The following is an 18753-nucleotide window of genomic DNA, read 5'->3' as shown; positions in this document are numbered from 1 at the left end:
ACCTTTCATAATAATTAATACTTTAGCGAGTTGGATGCTGTGGAGGAACAGAGATGAACGTGACTTGCTCTCTTCCCTCATAGAGCATAATATTCGTTTATTATTATATATGTATATGTATAATACATTATATCGTAACTAAATCCAGGTGACATGAGATGTGAATTTTGCCCTGTCCAAGTTTTGTGTGATAGTCTCTTTACCAATGTAGAAAGCTTAGTTGGTACCTCTTGAAGGTGTATTTAACTTCAATTTGTCTTATCTTTTGTTTTAGGGAACAGCGAGGGTTTCTTCAGTATCAATGCCCTACTAGGCATCATCACTCTAGCCCAGAAACTTAATCAGACAAATCATGCCCGGTATACTCTGACAGTGAAAGCAGAAGACCAAGGCTCCCCACGGTGGCATGACCTGGCTACAGTGATCATTCATGTCCACCCTTCAGAAAGCAGCGCCCCCATCTTTTCAAAAGCCGAGTACTTTGTAGAGATTCCTGAATCAATTCCTGTTGGTTCCCCAATCCTCCTTGTCTCAGCTACAAGCTCCTCGGAAGTTACCTATGAGTTAAGAGAGGGAAACAAGGATGGTGTATTCTCCATGAACTCATATTCCGGCCTCATTTCCACCCAGAAGAACTTGGACCATGAGAAAATTTCATCTTACCAGCTGAAAATCCGAGGCTGCAATATGGCGGGAGCATTTACCGACATCCTGGTTCTTGTTTACATCATTGACGAAAATGACAATGCTCCCATGTTCTTAAGGCCGACTTTTGTGGGCCAAATTAGTGAAGCAGCTCCATTGTACAGCATGATCATGGATGAAAACAATAGCCCCTTTGTGATTCGTGCCTCCGACAGAGACAAAGAAGCTAATTCCTTGTTGGTCTATGAAATTTTGGAGCAAGAGGCCTTGAAGTTTGTCAAAATTGATCCCAGCATGGGAACGCTAACGATCATATCAGAGATGGATTATGAGAGCATGCCCTCTTTGCAATTCAGCATCTATGTCCATGACCAAGGAAGCCCCATCTTATTTGCACCCAGGCCTGCTCAGGTCATCATCTATATCAGAGATGTAAATGACTCTCCTCCCAGATTCTCAGACCATATATATGAAGTAGCAATAGTGATGCCTGTCCATCGGGGTATGGAGCTTCTCACGGTGTGGGCCAGCGATGATGACTCCGAAGTCAGTTATAGCATCAAAACTGGCAATGCTGATGAAGCTGTTGCTATCCATCCTGTCGATGGTCGAATATCTGTGTTGAATCCTGTTCTCCTGGGACACTCCCGGGAGCTCACCATTAGGGCTTCTGATGGCTTGTATCAAGATACTGCACTGGTAAAAATTTCTTTGACACAAGCTCTTAACACAAGCTTACAGTTTGACCAGAATATCTACAGGGCAACAGTCAAGGAGAATTTGCAAGACAGAAAGGCACTGGTGATTCTTGGCGTCCAGGGCAATCATTTGAATGACACCCTTTACTACTCCCTCTTAAATGGCACCGATATGTTTTGTATGGTCAAGTCAGCAGGCGTGTTGCAGACAAGAGGTGAGGCCTTTGACCGAGAACAACAGGACATACATAAGTTGGCAGTGGAACTGAGGGACAATCGGACCCCTCAACGGGTGGCTCAGGCTCTGGTCATAGTTTCTGTTGAAGATGTCAATGATAATCACCCTTTATTTAAGCATCTGCCTTATTACACAATCATCCAAGATGGCACCGAGCCAGGGGATGTCATCTTTCAGGTATCTGCCAGTGACCAAGACTTGGGGGTAAATGGTGCTGTCACATATGCATTTGCAGAAGAGTACACATATTTTCGAATTGACCCCTATCTTGGGGACATATCACTGAAGAAACCTTTTGATTATCAAGCTTTAAATAAGTATCACCTCAAAGTCATTGCTCAGGATGGAGGAACCCCATCCCTCCAGACTACAGAAGAGGTACTTGTCATTGTAAGAAATAAATCTAACCCACTGTTTCAGAGTCCTTACTATAAAGTCAGAGTGCCTGAAAATATCACACTATATACCCCAATCCTCCACACCCAGGCCCGGAGTCCAGAGGGACTTCGACTCATCTACAACATTGTGGAGGAAGAGCCCTTGATGCTGTTCACCATTGACTTTAAGACTGGTGTGCTAACAGTAACAGGCCCTTTGGACTATGAGTCTAAGACCAAACACGTGTTCACAGTCAGAGCCACAGACACAGCTCAGGGGTCATTTTCTGAAGCCACTGTGGAAGTCCTGGTGGAGGATGTCAATGATAATCCTCCAACTTTCTCCCAATTGGTCTACACCACTTCAATCTCAGAAGGCTTGCCTGCGCAGACACCTGTGATCCAACTGTTGGCTTCTGACCAGGACTCAGGGCAGAACCATGATGTCTCCTATGAGATTGTAGAGGATGGCTCGGATGTTTCCAAATTCTTCCAGATCAATGGGAGCACAGGGGAGATGTCCACAGTTCAAGAGCTAGATTATGAATCCCAACAGCACTTTCATGTGAAGGTTAGGGCCATTGATAGAGGAAACCCTCCACTCACTGGGGAAACCCTTGTGGTTGTCGGTGTGTCTGACATCAATGATAACCCTCCAGAGTTCAGGCAACCTCAGTATGAAGCCAATGTCAGTGAGCTGGCAACCTGTGGACACCTGGTTCTCAAAGTCCAAGCTCTTGACCCTGACAGCAGGGACACCTCTCGTCTAGAGTACCTGATTCTCTCTGGCAATCAGGACCGGCAGTTCTCCATTAACAGCTCCTCAGGAATAATTTCTATGTTAAACCTTTGCAAAAAGCACCCGGACTCTTCTTACATTTTGAGGGTAGGTGCTTCTGATGGGATCTTCCGAGCAACTGTGCCTGTGTATATCAACACCACAAATGCCAATAAGTACAGCCCAGAGTTCCAGCAGCATGTTTATGAGGCAGAGTTAGCAGAGAATGCAAAGGTAGGAACTAAGGTGATTGAATTGTTAGCCATAGATAAAGATAGTGGCTCCTATGGCACTGTAGATTATACCATCATCAATAAACTAGCAGGTGAGAAGTTCTCCATAAACCCCCATGGCCAGATCACTACTCTGAAGAAACTGGATCGAGAAAATTCAACAGAAAGAGTCATTGCTATTAAAGTCTTGGCTCAGGATGGAGGAGGAAAAGTGGGCTTCTGTACTGTGAAGATCATCCTCACAGATGAAAATGACAATGCCCCACAGTTCAAAGCCTCTGAGTACACAGTGTCCATTCAATCCAATGTCAGTAAAGACTCCCCAGTTATTCAGGTGCTGGCCTATGATGCAGATGAGGGTCGAAATGCAGATGTCACCTACTCAGTGGACTCAATAGAGGATTTGCATGAACAGATCATTGACATTAACCCAACCACTGGTGTTGTCAAAGTGAAAGAGAGCCTGGTGGGCTTGGAAAATCAGGTCTTTGACTTAAAAATCAAAGCCCAAGATGGAGGCCCTCCTCACTGGAACTCTCTGGTGCTGTTACGACTTCAGGTGGTTGATAATGAAGTATCCTTGCCCAAATTTTCTGAACCTCTGTATACTTTCTCTGCATCTGAAGACCTTCCAGAAGGGTCTGAAATTGGTTCTGTCAAAGCAGTAGCAGCTCAAGATCCAGTCATCTATAGTCTAGTGCAGGGCACCACACCAGAGAGCAACAGGGATGGTGTCTTCTCCTTGGACCGAAACACAGGAGCTCTAAAGGTGAGGAAGGCCATGGACTATGAGTCCACTAAATGGTACCAGATTGATTTGATGGCGCATTGCCCCCACAATGACACTAACTTGATTTCCTTGGTGTCTGTCAACATCCAAGTGAAGGATGTCAATGACAATAGGCCTATATTTGAGGCTGATCCATATAAGGCGATCCTCACTGAGAATATGCCAGTGGGGACTGCAGTCATTCAAGTGACAGCCAATGATCAGGACACTGGGAAGGATGGCCAGGTGAGTTATAGACTGACCGTGGACCCTGATAGTAATATCCATGAGCTCTTTGCCATTGACAGTGAGACTGGCTGGATCACCACACTCCAGGAACTTGACTGTGAGACCCGCCAGACCTACCACTTTTATGTGGTAGCCTATGATCATGGCCGGACCATCCAGCTATCTTCTCAGGTCCTGGTTGAAGTCTCCATTACAGACGAGAATGACAATGCTCCCCAATTTGCTTCTGAAGACTACAGAGGATCTGTGGTTGAGAACAGTGAACCTGGAGAACCAGTGGCCACTCTTAAAACCTTTGATGCCGATATCTCTGAGCAGAACAGACAGGTCACCTGCTATATCACAGGTAAGAATACCTATCTTGGAATGGAGTCACTGGGGTGCACTGAAGTCCAGTAAGCGTTGCCCTAAGACATGGGTTTAAAAGTCTTTGCTCTGCCACTTACTAACAGTGTGACCTTGGGTAAATCACTGACCCTCCCAGAACGTCAGTTGCTCCATCTACAGACTTGGCATGCCTGTTTTCATTCACATGACAGGGATGCTGGTAAAATGTAACTTGAAAAAATTCTGAGAGCCCCCTCTAAATTGGAAAGGGCTTTGCAAAGAGGATCTCTTATTGCTTTGGGTGGCATAGATAGAATAGAAATGAGATACTGTAACTGTTCTCAGCTTCTGGAAGATGGAGAAGGCATCAACAGTTTAATACTCCACGAGAACTCTCTCACATGACTGTTCTTGTAAAATAGTATTTTGCCTAGAGCAAGTTCTGGATAGTAGAAAATGCTTCTTAGTCAATCACAAGACCTAAGTGTTGCAATAAAAACAGCCCAATTCCTTCATTTCACATCTAGGAGAACGAAAGCCCAGATAGAGGGAGAAACTGGACCAAGGTCACACTCCAAGCTTCCGTCTGGGATTAAAATCACACTCTACAAACTGCTCTCCTCAGTGGACACCTATTGCAAACTTAAATTACCCCAATTCCTGTCCAATGGCTAAAGCAGTCAACTAATGACCAAAAGAGTTTCTTTATTTCTCAATGTCCCTTCCCCCCTCTTCCAGGTGCCATGTCATTCCATTCCCATAGATATGTTTCCTTTGGCTATCACAGCTTCTGGAGGAGAGTCTGAAGTCCCAACCAAGAATCATAGATTCCTGGATACAGATCCTAGATCAGAGCTGTTTGAAATATGGAGTCTTAGGGAAATAAAATGTTGTCATCTCATATCAGACTCTTAAAAACACAAAAGTCTTTAAAGTTCTGAATAATAGAATATTATCAACTCTTAGAATACTTGAATCTTAGAACTCTGGAATCTTAGAACCTCAGAAACCCATCTCTTCTACCAGTGAATGGTGTCAAGGAAAGATGTCTCAGAAGAAACCTAGTAATCATCTGGCCCTCAACTTAGTCTGTGTCCTCAGCTGTAAAATAAGATCTCAGAGTTTAGTATTATTGGTCACTTTCCACCCCTCTACTGTTGAACAGATACTAGAAGGTTCTTGTATAGAATTAAAATGTCTTCCCTTTAACTCCCTCCAATTCCTTCCAAAACAAAAAAATAAGAAACCTGCCATAGGCACATATTTTGGAGTGGTGTTTCTGCACTAATAATTCAATTACACATGTGGCCCATGAAGTTAGAAGACATGGTTATGCTTCATAACAACAAATAACTGACTTAATGTAGAATTGTGAATCCCTAGTTAAGGGCCAACAATTCTAAAAGTGTCAGGTGGGCAGCCACCTGTGGCATAAAGCTTGGTTCATTCGAGTTGCTCAACTTCTGGACTCTGTCTCATGTTTTTAGAGGGAGACCCCTTGGGCCAGTTTGGCATCAGCCAAGTGGGAGATGAATGGAGTATTTTCTCGAGGAAAACCCTGGACCGTGAGCACATAGCCAAGTACTTGCTCAGAATCACAGCTTCTGATGGCAAGTTCCAGGCTTCAGTCATTGTGGAGATCTTTGTCCTGGACATCAATGATAACAGCCCTCAGTGCTCACAGGTGAGAGCCCGGTGAGGGGTTGGGTGGGTGGGAAGCTGGAGGGAAGCGCAAGAGGAAGGAGAAGGACTCAGGGGACCGTCTCTGAGACTGGCCAACACTGACTACACCGGTCCTTGCTTTTCCCCAGTTAGCCTCAAACTAGTGCCTTGAGCAGGGATCATTCTAAGTAATTCCTTGGTCTTCCTATAGGAATGTCATCAAGCTCTTTAGGACCCAGGGTCTATACCTCTGCCCCTACACACTCTACAAAGGACTATTTCTCTGCAAAACATGCCCAGAAATAAAGTAACTTCTTCATTCTCCAAACACAACCTGCCATGCCAAATGGGAAGTCCCTTCCATGACTCAATTTGTTAGCATGGATCATTCTTACCAAATGCATCCATAAAGACCTGCCTCCAGAGACACACTGCACTGCCCCCCATGCTCACATATGCATAGTATATGCCCACTTCTGCATGGGTAATACATACCAACACAAATAACCTCCTCCTGGTTACAGGTATTCATAAACATGCAGACAGGGCAGTTACTTTTCTTTTAATCCTCACCTGAGAATATATTTTTCCATTGATTTTCAGAGAGAATGGAAGAGAGAGGGAAAGACAGAGAGAAATATCGATGTGAGAGAAACACATCGATTAGTTGCCTCCTGAACATGCTCCGATCAGGGCTGGGGCCCGGGCCAGGGAGCACCCTGCAACCGAGGTACATGCCCTTAACTGGGATCGAACCTGGGACCCTTCGGTACACAGGCCAATGCTCTATCCACTGAGCAAAACTGGCTAGGGCAAGGGCAGTTACATTTTTTATAAGGGATATTTCCCTAAAGACCTCATATAATTAAACCCTAAACTCTCTGTGTTTCTGTCTCTCTGTGTCACCCTGCCTCTCTCTAGATCTAAATGAATCTCCCACAATTCCCCTCTTCTTTGTCTTCCATCTCCAGCTTCTCTACACTGGCAAAGTCAGTGAAGATATATCTCCAGGACACTTCATTTTGCAAGTTTCTGCAACAGACTTGGACTCTGATACCAATGCTCAGATCACATATACTCTGCATGGTCCTGGAGCCGATGAATTTAAACTAGATCCTCATACAGGTGGGTTTCCTGAGCTACAGCATTGAACCATTTATTTATTGAATACCAAGTGCCCAGTATTATGGTAGGCTCCTTGGGGAAAGAAACAGGAATTAACTTATCCATCCATCCATTTATTCAGCAAACATGTATACTGGCACAATGTGCCAAGCATTGAACTAGATGCTGGGGACATAATGAATAAGCTAATAAGACAAAGATCCAGGCTTTATAATCTAACTAGAGGCCCAGTGCATGAAATTCGTGCATGGTGAGGGGGGTCCCCTCAGCCTAGCCTGCACCCTCTCCAATCTAGGACCCCTCAGGGGATGTCTGACTGCCGGTTTAGGCCCAATCCCCAGGACATCCCTCTCACAATCCAGGACCACTGGCTCCTAACTGCTCACCTGTCTGCCTGCCTGATCTCCCCTAACTGCCCTCCCCCCGCCCGCCGGCCTGGTCGCCCCACGCAGCCTGCTGTTCAGTCTTTTTGTCATCCCTCACTAACGCCCCCGCCAGCCTGGTCGCCCCATGCAGCCTGCTGTTCAATCTTTTGGTCGTCCCTCACTAACCCCCTGCCAGCCTTGTCGCCCCACGCAGCCTGTGTTCAGTCACCCATCCAGTTGTTTCAGTCGTGATGGCCCCTGGTTTTTATATATTAGGATAGGAAAGGCAGTCATGAATCAGTGGTTTGCAATGTGCTGAGTTAAGAAAAAAATGCAGGGTTTTAAGGAGAGTTTTGATAGGAGAACTTGACTTAGGCAATTAAGTAAAAGCTCTCTGAAGAAAGACCATTTTATGTGAGACTTGACATAGAGGAGTTAGCCATGGGATAAAAGAGTAGTAAGTAGTAGGGACAAACATTTGAAACAGAAGGAGAATTTATACAGACCTAGTTTTTGAAAAGAGCGTGCACAGAGGTCCTGATAGAGGGCCAGAAACTGGTGCACACAAGGGGAGGAGACAGGGCAAAGGATAAGACCCTCAGGACAGGGGCTCCAAATCCACCTTTAGAGCCACTGAAGGATTTATGCAGGTGAGCGTCAAGGTCAAAGATCTGCAGACTGGGGATAAAACCTGTATTATTGTAAGGATCAGAGATAAAGTATGTGGAAGCCTAGCCCAGGTCTGGGCCACAATAAGAATTCAACAGATGTGGTTGCCATTGTCATTATCATTAGTTAAGGGACAAAGCAGAGAGCAGGAAGCTGAAAGTCCTGAAGGACAGACTGGGAATCCCTGGGAGAGGTTGGGCTCTGAGAGTCTGGTAAAGACAGGGTGGGGTCTGCTTCCTTTGGGAGAGCAGTCCACAAAGGTAGGCTCCCTGTCCTGATGTAGGGGAGAAAGTGGGGATGGGCAGCACAGAAGGGCCCGGTCACGATGGGCCAGCTGCCAACAGTTGGCTTGGAATCAGTAGCCTTGAGGATTCCTGAGCAGGGAGGTGGTGAGAGTGGTGTCCCAGGAAGCTGGCTGAATAGACAGGAGACAACATTGTCCTTCCTGGCTCCAGAATGGGAATGCTGAGTCACCCCAGGCGGGTTACCTGATCTCTTTCTGCTGTTGTTTGTTCAGCTGCAGGATGATTAGTGGAGTAAAAAAGAAAGGGGGGGGGGGGGAAGGGGGCTGGTTTTTCTCAATATGGAAATCATACATGTTTATTGTACAAAAATTCAAACAATGTAGGCATATATTATGCAGAAATTGGAAAGCCTACATAATAATTAGCCTCTCCCCCAAAGATACTCTTAGTGTATAGTCTATCAGATTGGTTTTCCATGCATCTCCAAAATCTCTGTACAGAATTCTATTTTGTGACTTGCTTTTTTTTTCACATAACAATATCTTGGAGAAATTAGCAAGACAGTACGTAAAGCTCTATTATAATTCCTTTTTGGTTGCACAGTATTTTACTGTATGGCTAAATCATAATATATTTAACCAGTCCTTTTTTGAAAAACATATAGGGTGTTTTCAGTATGTTGCTATTATAAACAATATCTTTGTTGGGTTGAATATTCTAGAGGATATATTCCTAGAAGTGAAATTGTGGGCTAAAGGGTAAACACAGTTTATGTGTTGTTAGAAATTGTCTAATTGCTCTTTTGAAATGTTATGCCTCTTGCAGCCTGTTGGTGTGGATGTCAAGTTGGTGATGTGGTGGTGGAGTATGTTTGGGAGGATTAGGGAAGTGAGCAGGTATTGGGGCCGTGGGGGGGGGGGGGGGGGGCGTGTAGGCCAGCCTTCTTTTCTAAATGTCCATACACAGGACTGAGTTCTTATACCTGGGACAAAGCTGTATGGGTGGTGTTGTCTCACATAGGTATCTAAAAGGCGTGCATTAGGATTACATCCCCCCAGAGAAAGCTCACTTGCTGTTATTTCTTTGGACAGGGGTCCTGACCACACTCACAGCCCTAGATCGAGAGAGGAAGGATGTGTACAGCCTTGTTGCTAAGGCGACGGATGGAGGCGGCCAATCTTGTCAGGCAGATGTGACCCTCCAGGTGGAGGACGTGAATGACAACGCCCCCCGCTTCTTCCCCAGCCACTGTGCTGTGGCTGTCTTTGACAACACCACCATTAAGACCCCTGTGGCCGTGGTACTGGCTCGGGATCCAGACCAAGGTGAGAACAGGAAGGCTTGGAAGCCTTTTGCTCATGGGGTCACCTTGAGTGAGGGTTTGGCTCTGTGTGTTGCTCTGGGATTGGTAAGGACTGTGCCTCCTCACTGAGTTAATGGACACTTACAAATGGAAAATACCCACAAACTGTATACCTCAGTGCTATATGACAAAAGATTTTGGCAATTTTTTGAGGCTGGTACGGAGCATTTCAGCCTCATTGTTTCTCATTGCCACTTAGACCTGAAGTCCTTTCAATCCTGCCATTGAACCTCAAGGACATTTTGAATGTCCTTTATTGGGTTGATTATTCTAGAGGATATATTCCTAGAAGTGAAATCTTAAGCATACTAATTTAATCTGAAGTATACCAATCAGAATTATTTAACTCTGATTAATTTGCTATAAGAAAGGGATTTGGGGCACTAAATTCCTTGACCAATTTTCTATACAATAATGTGGAATCCTTTTCAATATCTTACATTTTAATTTTAATGACATCATTTTCATTAGATTTAATTCTTTTCCTTTTAAAATTTACAAGGCATATTGGAATCATCAGGGAGTATTTGTTCCATATTGTGCCAATTATAGCTTCTGCCATCAAGTGTTTTATTGTGATTATACACACACACATACATATACATGAGGTTTCATGTATGTGTGTAGTATGTATTTATGTGTGTATGTGTGTGTGTCCAATTTTTCTTGAGTCAAATTTTATAATTGATGTAGGGTAAAAAATGCCCTGGGGTCAAAGTAGTCAGATCAACATAGGATATGATGATGATGATAAAAGTGGGATCAAAATATTCTCTTTTGTTTGACCCCAGCAAAGTAAATTGAAGACTTCCTAGAGGAAGTGAGCTTTAACTTGGCGATGAAGGAGGTGAGAGATTTGGGGGGGATAGGAAGGGCAAATAGTGCAAACACAGCGAATGGCTACAAGGCACTGCAAATGCTCAATTAGCCAGTGAAGAGAGAGAGAGAGAGAGAGAGAGAGAGAGAGAGAGAGAGAGAGAGAGAGAGAAAGAACGAACTAGGAAACCGTCTCCCCTCTTTGCTCCTAGCCATTGAAGAGTCTTACCTCCAGGGACAGGAAGCTCCCTACTTCCTAGGCAGCCCTTCCTTCCATGGTACCTCAGATAACGATCAAGTGCTACCTATTTGGAGCTGACAATCATTAGTCCTGGTCCTGCCTCTGTGGCCACACAGATCTCCCAGACCCTAGCCCATGACAGCCCTTCCAAGACTAGGAGGTGGCGACTTTAGCCACTACCTGCTCCAGCCCCAACCTTCCCTTTCAGGGTGGAGGAGCCCTAGTGTTTCCAATCCCACCACCCTCATAGGACACATCCTCTGACCTTGCACCCGTTTACCATGAACTGTCCAAATGCCCTCGGTCTCCCCCACAGGCGCCAACGCCCAGGTGGTTTACTCCCTGCCGGACTCTGCCGAAGGCCACTTTTCCATCGAAGCCACCACGGGTGTGATCCGACTGGAGAAGCCCCTGCGGGTCGGGCCGCAGGCAGCACTGCAGCTCACCGTCCGTGCCTCTGACCTGGGCACCCCGATCCCGCTGTCCACACTGGGCACCGTCACGGTGTCCGTGGTGGGCCTCGAAGACTACCTGCCCGTGTTCCTGAACACGGAGCACAGCGTGCAGGTGCCCGAGGACGCCCTGCTCGGCATGGAGGTGCTGCAGCTGTCCACCCTCACCCGCCCGGGGTCTGAGAAGACTGGCTACCGCATGGTCAGCGGGAATGAGCAGGGGAGGTTCCGCCTGGATGCCCGCACAGGTGAGAGAGCACTGGAGGCAGCCCTGCCCCTGGTCTTGGGGAATTTTGGATTCCTCACATACAGGGTGTATCTGCCCCACACAGCTCTTCCCAGTTCAAACTCCTTTGGCCCTTTCTTACTCTGCATCTCTCCAGGTACCAGGTCCCTTCTGCACCCCAGGGCCAGCTTATGTGGCAACCTCCCTTATTCCCCACACCCCCACCCAGCACCCTAACCAATCCACTCTCCTCCCAGTTTTCAGCTTCAAGAATTCAGCTCAGACCCAGCTGTAGGAGGCTGAGGCCACCCTCCATTCTTGGCTGCAGAGGTATAAACACTTAGTGAAATGTGGGGCTTAACAGTCTAGGACAAGGCTGCCAGCTTCTCTCCTAGAGCCCTCCCCAAATATCCTGGCACCCCTGATTTTCTCCTTATTCTAGTGAAGAGAGAGAGAGAGAGAAAGAACTAGGAAACCGCCTCCCCTTTTTGCTCCTAGCCATTGAAGAGTCTAAATCAGGCTCACAGAACCTCATGGAAGGGCCTGAGAGGTTCCCAGGGCAACCCATACCCATGCGAGTCCTCCCCATAGGCTGACTGGTTCTTTTTTCTGAGGTTAAGATTGACCATGGGCTTGGGGTTGTCAGCCTGATTCATCCAATATAGAGTTCTTCATCAGTTCTTCCTCTAAGGGTTTTAGCATGCTTTGATGGTGATTTCCTAATCCAATCATTCCTCATCCATGTACTAACTGGAATTTGTTTATAAAGAAGAGTTTTCCACCATTAACTATTTGCTTATCTAGGAATGGCAGGAAAAACCTTGTTCTTTTATTTTCTGATTTTCAGAATAACACGTCTATGCCCTAACAATTTATTGAACAACTTTGGGTATTATATGGCTCTTTATAATTTAACTTCTTTTTTTTTTTTTTAAATATTTTATTGGTTTTTTACAGAGAGGAAGAGAGAGGGATAGAGAGTTAGAAGCATCGATGAGAGAGAAACATCAATCAGCTGCCTCTTGCACACCCACTACTGGGGATGTGCCCGCAACCAAGGTACATGCCCTTGACCGGAATCGAACCTGGGACCCTTGAGTCCGCAGGCTGACGCTCTATCCACTGAGCCAAACCGGTTTCGGCTATAATTTAACTTCTATTGTTTACTAGCTGAGTGAGTGTGAACAGGTCACTTAGCTGTTGGGAGAATCAGTTAACTCACCTACAAAATGGGAATCACTCTTTTATGTTCCATTGGGTTTTTACAGATCTAATATAGGTAGATTTAATACTTCAGACCTAATGAGTTGTCAATGAAATATTACAGAAATAAATGAGGAAAACATTGCCATTGAGAACAATAATAGGAAAAATGAGAGGAGATGGAGGGAGTGAGGAAGGTAATGAGGGAGGGTAAATAAAGAGGGAGGTGAAGGAGGGGATGAGAGATGATGGAGGAACTGAAGAAGGAGCTGAAGAAGGAGATGATGAAGGAGGTGATGGAGGAGATCTGTCTCTCCTAACCCTATTGAGCTGCCTCTCCTGGGGTTTGGCTCAAGGCCTCTCAGCCCTCTGCCTTTATGCTCTCAATTGCCTCAACACTCTCATCACCTTCCCCCCTTCTCACCTCCCCCCCTCAGGGATCCTGTACGTCAACAAAAGCCTGGACTTTGAGACAAACCCCAAGTACTTCCTGTCCATCGAGTGCAGCCGGAAAGGTTCTTCCTCCCTTGGGGACATGACCACAATCGTGGTCAACATCACCGATATCAATGAACACCGACCGAGATTCCCCCAGGATCTGTACAGCGCGAGGGTCTTAGAGAATGCCATCGTGGGTGACACTGTGCTCACAGTAAGGATCTACAATTTTGCTGTTTGGGGGACCTAGACTCTGGGGTAACTCTTATCTCTCTCTCTCCTGGTCATCCATGAGCATGAATTACTTTATCAATTAATACACTACAGACTTGACTCTGACTTGCAGCCAATCGGTCAAACTGTTCCCCATGACAAAATGTCTCAGGGACATGTTTAATAAGATCTAGATCAAGTACTGGTGGAATGGGGCTCGGGAGAGGTCCCAGAAGACTCCAAAGCCTGAGAAAGGCCTAGTCACAGTGCATGACAGGGAGTGTTCGTATAGGAGGGGAAGGAGTGGACATCAAATAACACCTCTTTGTATCTAAGCATGTAATTGTTCCCAATGCACGAGTGAAATTCTTTATGCCCATAGTCAAGGTTCCCTATGACCCCCCTTCATTCTGCCTTCTAGTCTTATCTTCTTCCACTCCCTGACATGCACACTATACTCCAACCACATTGGAGGATGTACCTTTTCCCATGCATCCTCTGCACTTTCACACCTCTGGGCTCACATTGTTTCTTCTGCTTGGAATGTGGGCTCTACTCCCAGAAGCCATCCTTCCTTCAAGGCTTCATGAATCCTTTTTTAATCTCTCCAGATGGAATTTATCACCGTGTTTTCTATGCTGATCAGCTTTCTAAAGCTGATCATATCTTGCCCACAAGTTAGAATTAGCCATAAAATTAAATGTTAAGCTTTTTGTGAACATATTTCTTTTGCCACATTCCTTACCTCCTAGCACAGGACCTCGCAACCTATTGGTATGGGTCAATGAGTAAATGAATTAATGAATGGATAAATGAATGAACCATGGCATGCTAAAGTCCATACCAAGATAGAAATACTTAGATTCCTTTGGCAAGGATGACTGTGGTCCAGTCATTGTGGAGGGGACATATCTGTTACCCCTATACTCCCAGAGGCCAAGATTCCTTCCTGGTCCCTCTTGTCCTCAATTCATAATCATCACCCCCTTCCATTGCAGGTGTCAGCTACTGATGAAGATGGACCCCTAAATAGTGCCATCACCTACAGCCTGGTAGGAGGGAACCAGCTCGGGCACTTTGCCATTGACCCCAAGAAGGGGGAGCTACAAGTGGCCAAGGCCTTGGATTGGGAACAGGTGAGTCATGTGGGAGGGACCCAATCTGAGCTCATCAAAGCAGATTATAGCTCTGCTACAGGTCCAGAGTATGAATTGTGGTCAACACCCCATCCTGACACTTCTCCAGACCTGCCCTCACTTGTTTTCTCAGTGGGGCCTCTATAGCCTGTGAGGCCAGAGGCAGGAGAGGGACTGAGTGACCCTTAACCTTCCCTGGAGAAGCTCAGGCCAGCTTCTCACCATTGACCAAGGATCATCAGATCATTATAACAAGTTATCATTTATCAAGCACCTGCGCTGTGCCAGGAACTTTGCTAAGTGCTTTACATTCATTGTGCCATTTGGTCCTTAAAATAATCCAAGGAGGTGGGTCCTCACAGAAGTCTGGTCACTTTCCCAAGGTTTCACAGCTAATAAATGGTATACTTAGAAATTAAGTATTTTTGCCTAATTGCAGAACCTAGGCCCTAAAATGTCATGGTTGGGCAATGCGGGATGGACATAGGAAGTTTCTCTATCTTATTTTTCTGAAAACATTAATGATAAATAAGGGGGTGGAATTGAAGGGTCTCATTGCTAACTCTTCACTGGGCATCCTGCTATGTAGGCTTCTAGCTATTCCCTGAGGCTCCGAGCCACAGACAGCGGGCGGCCCCCACTGCATGAGGACACAGACATCGCCATCCAAGTGGTTGATGTCAATGACAACCCACCAAGATTCTTCCAGCTCAACTACAGCACCTCTGTTCAGGTACGCTTGACCTTCCAAAGGCATGTGGAACCCACCCTCCCTTCATTTCCCTCCTGGAGGAGAGTGCTCACCACTGGTATCAGTCTACCTGAACAATGGCTGTGACCTTGCACTGGTCTAGATTGACAAAGTCAGCAACTAACTCACAAGCAGGCAGAATGCATCAATGACAGCTCAGGGAGCAGGCATGGCCTGGGAGCAGCCAGAGTGCTGAGGACACATCCCAGAAAAGGGGATGCAGAAAGCTGTGAGAGGAAGAACTGGGGCTCATTTTGCTCTTTGATTTCCTGTTACTCTTGGTCTAGGAGAATTGCCCCATCGGCAGCAAAGTCCTGCAGCTGATCCTGAGTGACCCAGACTCCCCAGAGAATGGGCCCCCCTACTCATTTCAAATCACCAAGGGGAATGACGGCTCTGCCTTCCGAGTGACCCCAGATGGATGGCTGGTGACCACCACATACCTGAGCAGGAGAGTCCAGGAATTGTATCAGCTTCAGATTGAGGTGAGAGGTGTGTTGGGCCGGTGGCGGTGATCATAGGGACAATAAATGTGCTGGCAAAATCACTACCATGCTTCAATTATTAGAAAAAAACAAAGAGCTCTTACTATGTGCCAAGCACTGGGCTAAGTACTAAACATGCATCATTGCACTAAATGTTCACAACATCCTTTAGGGCAAGTGTTGCTATAACCCCCACTTTATAGATGTGATAACTGAGGTGCACAAAGGTTAACTTACTGGCTCAAAGTAATACTACTAGTAAGTGGCAGAGGTGGATTGCTTCTGACCCAAAGACCCAAGCTCTTAATTTCTGCTCTTCTCCCAGGCAGAACACCCTCAACCTGGCTCTCACTCCTTAAGGTTGGCCAGGACAGCTCTCTGAACCTCAGGTCTTGTTAAAGACCTACCCCAGAGAATTGGTGTGGGGTCAAATGAGAGAACATATATATATGTGTAGGGGATTTTGGTGTTATTGCTATGGGTTGAATAAGAATTACCCAGTGATAGTGGCCAAGATGGTGGTCAAACACTACTCTCTCATTTCATTCCCTCCAAATCCTTTCCCTAAATCTCAAGTCTAGTGGACCCTGATAGTTTGTGAACTTCTCTGGATTCAGGATGATGTATTCATCCATTCAGCCAGCCAACTAGTCATTCATTCATTCATTCATTCAGTCTTTCAACAAATATTTATTGAGCACCAATTATATGCCAAACCCTGTGCTAGCTTCTAGTAATACATCAGGGGAAAGAAGTGAATGGTTCCTGCCCTTGTGGGCTTTTGATTCTAATTGTGGAGGAAAACAGTAAGTAGATGAAGAAAGAAAGTGATGAGAGGCTCCTAAGGCACAGGACGATACATATTCAGAGGGTGGCTGCCCTCATGAAGAAGGGACATTTTGAGATGAGACCTGAGGAGCCAGCTATGTGAAAAGTGGGCAGGAAAGTGTCACAGACAGGAAGGTCCTGAGTTGGAAAAGAGCTTGCAGTGACCTGAGATGTGGCAATGTGGTCAGAGCATTGTGAGCAATGGTGGGAATAATCATTTTATGTTATGGCTCTCACATAAAATGCCACCTTGTGCTCCTCTGCCCGTCAGCGACCGGGTCCCTGCTTTTCTCTCTCTCATCTCCTCTTCTGCTCTGCCCACTCCTCTGGCAACGGTGGCCCCTTGCTGTTTTGTTAAGCACACCACGTTCTTTCCTACTGGAGAGTTGTTCCCTGTCTGTCACCTCTTGTCCTTCCCTCTTCTCACCCCTCAGGACTCAGCTCAAGTTTCACCTCCTCCAAGAAGAGACACCTTCTCTCCCACCTGATCTAACTTAGGACTTTCAATCTTCAGATGTCTCTGTCACTTCGCTGTTTATTTCCTCAATAGTACTTGATCCAAGAGTGACATCCTCTGGTTTATTTGGCAACTTACTTATTGTCTCTTTTCTCCTGATCACAGCAGAGGGCCTGGCCCGTAGAAGGCACTTAACATTGCTCGCCCCAACCCTTAGCCCAATCACAGAGTAAAAGGGAATCTCAGAGAGAACCTCCTGTGGCTCATGGGGGCCATGAGGGATGCATACTGGACTCACTAAGAGACCTTTGATGACTCACTTAGACAATGAGAGAAGTTCAAGAGGAAGGAGGTGGATCTTGTGGCTGGAAGAGTTTAAAGAGAGGCTCAGAGTGATGTCCAATGAGGAATTGGAGTTTAGTTTTACTGTGTGGTGCAGGATGTAACTTCCTCCACAAAACCTTCAGTGCTAGTATTTTCTTACTCAGATGCGACAGCATGCTGAGGCTGCCTCCAGCAGAGAGATGTGATTCCCCACGGAGGCAAGCAGCCTGTTGGGGCCACAGTCCTATGGTAATGCCTGCTTCCCTTGCCCACAGGTATCAGACAGTGGCATCCCGCCCCTTTCATCTTCCACATCTGTTAGAGTTCACGTCACGGAGCAGAGCCACTACCCACCCTCTGCCCTCCCGCTGGAGATCTTCATCACCACTGGGGAGGAGGAGTTCCAGGGCGGCATGGTGGGCAAAATCCATGCCACAGACCGAGACCCACAGGACACGCTGACCTACAGCCTGGCAGAAGAGGAGACCCTGGGCAGGCGCTTCTCAGTGGGTGCGTCCGATGGCAAGATCATTGCTGCCCAGGGACTGCCTGAGGGTCGCTACACATTCAACGTCACAGTCAGCGATGGGACCTTCACCACCACTGCTGGGGTCCACGTCCACGTGTGGCACGTGGGGCAGGTGGCTCTGCAGCAGAGCATGTGGATGGGCTTCCACCAGGTCACCCCGGAGGAGCTGGTGAGCGACCACTGGAGGAACCTGCAGAGGTTCCTCAGCAACAAGCTGGACATCAAAAGAGCCAACATCCACCTGGCCAGCCTTCAGCCTGCAGAGGCCACAGCTGGGGTGGATGTGCTTCTGGTCTTTGAGGGGCATTCTGGAACCTTCTACAAGCTGCAGGAGCTGGCAACCGTCATCGCTCGCTCAGCCAAGGAAATGGAGCACTCAGTGGGAATTCAGATGAGGTCAGCCATGCCTGTGGTGCCCTGCCAGGGGCCAAGCTGCCAGCGTCAAATCTGCCAAGAGACAGTGCACCTGGACCCCAGGGTGGGGCCCACGTACAGCACAGCCAGGCTCAGCATCCTAACCCCACGGCACCGCCTGGAGGGGAACTGCGCCTGCAATGGTAAGGAATGGGCCTTCCCCAGGGCAGTCAACACTGCGGGCTCCACCAGCCTGACTCTAGGGCTGGAGATCCCAGGGAGGGTCTGTGGGATACTGAGAGGGAAGTTTTAGGCTAAAGACCAGGGACCACCAGAAGGCAGGTGTGGCCTCACAAACACTAGTCACAGGATAGCACCCTATTCCTGGCCACTTTTTGGAATTTTGAAAATAATGGTAATACAAGAGGCAGTGTAGCATCATGGTTAAGAGCATGGACTCTGGTATCAAGCTCCCTGGGTTCAAATCTCAGCTCTGCCACTTGCTAGCCATGTGACCTCAGGAAAATTACTTAACCTCTCTGTGCCTTAGGGCTGTT

At 46.8% G+C, this 18753-nt stretch overlaps 1 protein-coding gene across 3 annotated transcripts in view; it reads left to right on the top strand.

The window, feature by feature from the left end:
* Nucleotides 1-18753, top strand: part of FAT2 (FAT atypical cadherin 2) — a 71585-nt gene that overhangs the window by 37372 nt on the left and 15460 nt on the right. For 2 of the 3 annotated variants that reach the window (XM_079770967.1, XM_079770966.1), the window contains exons 10-19: nt 275-4333; nt 5802-5998; nt 6948-7101; nt 9472-9705; nt 11117-11500; nt 13119-13333; nt 14331-14468; nt 15058-15201; nt 15507-15704; nt 17589-18399. In XM_079770967.1, the coding sequence (XP_079627093.1) occupies nt 275-4333; nt 5802-5998; nt 6948-7101; nt 9472-9705; nt 11117-11500; nt 13119-13333; nt 14331-14468; nt 15058-15201; nt 15507-15704; nt 17589-18399 (6534 nt within the window). Of the gene's footprint in view, nt 1-274; nt 4334-5801; nt 5999-6947; nt 7102-9471; nt 9706-11116; nt 11501-13118; nt 13334-14330; nt 14469-15057; nt 15202-15506; nt 15712-17588; nt 18400-18753 lie in introns of those variants that run through there. The other variant, XM_079770968.1, reaches the window with a different exon arrangement.

The sequence above is a fragment of the Cnephaeus nilssonii genome, assembly GCF_951640355.1.
Source record: "Cnephaeus nilssonii genome assembly, chromosome: 5".
Lineage (NCBI taxonomy): Eukaryota > Metazoa > Chordata > Mammalia > Chiroptera > Vespertilionidae > Cnephaeus > Cnephaeus nilssonii.
This window is presented reverse-complemented; position numbering and strand designations above follow the sequence as displayed.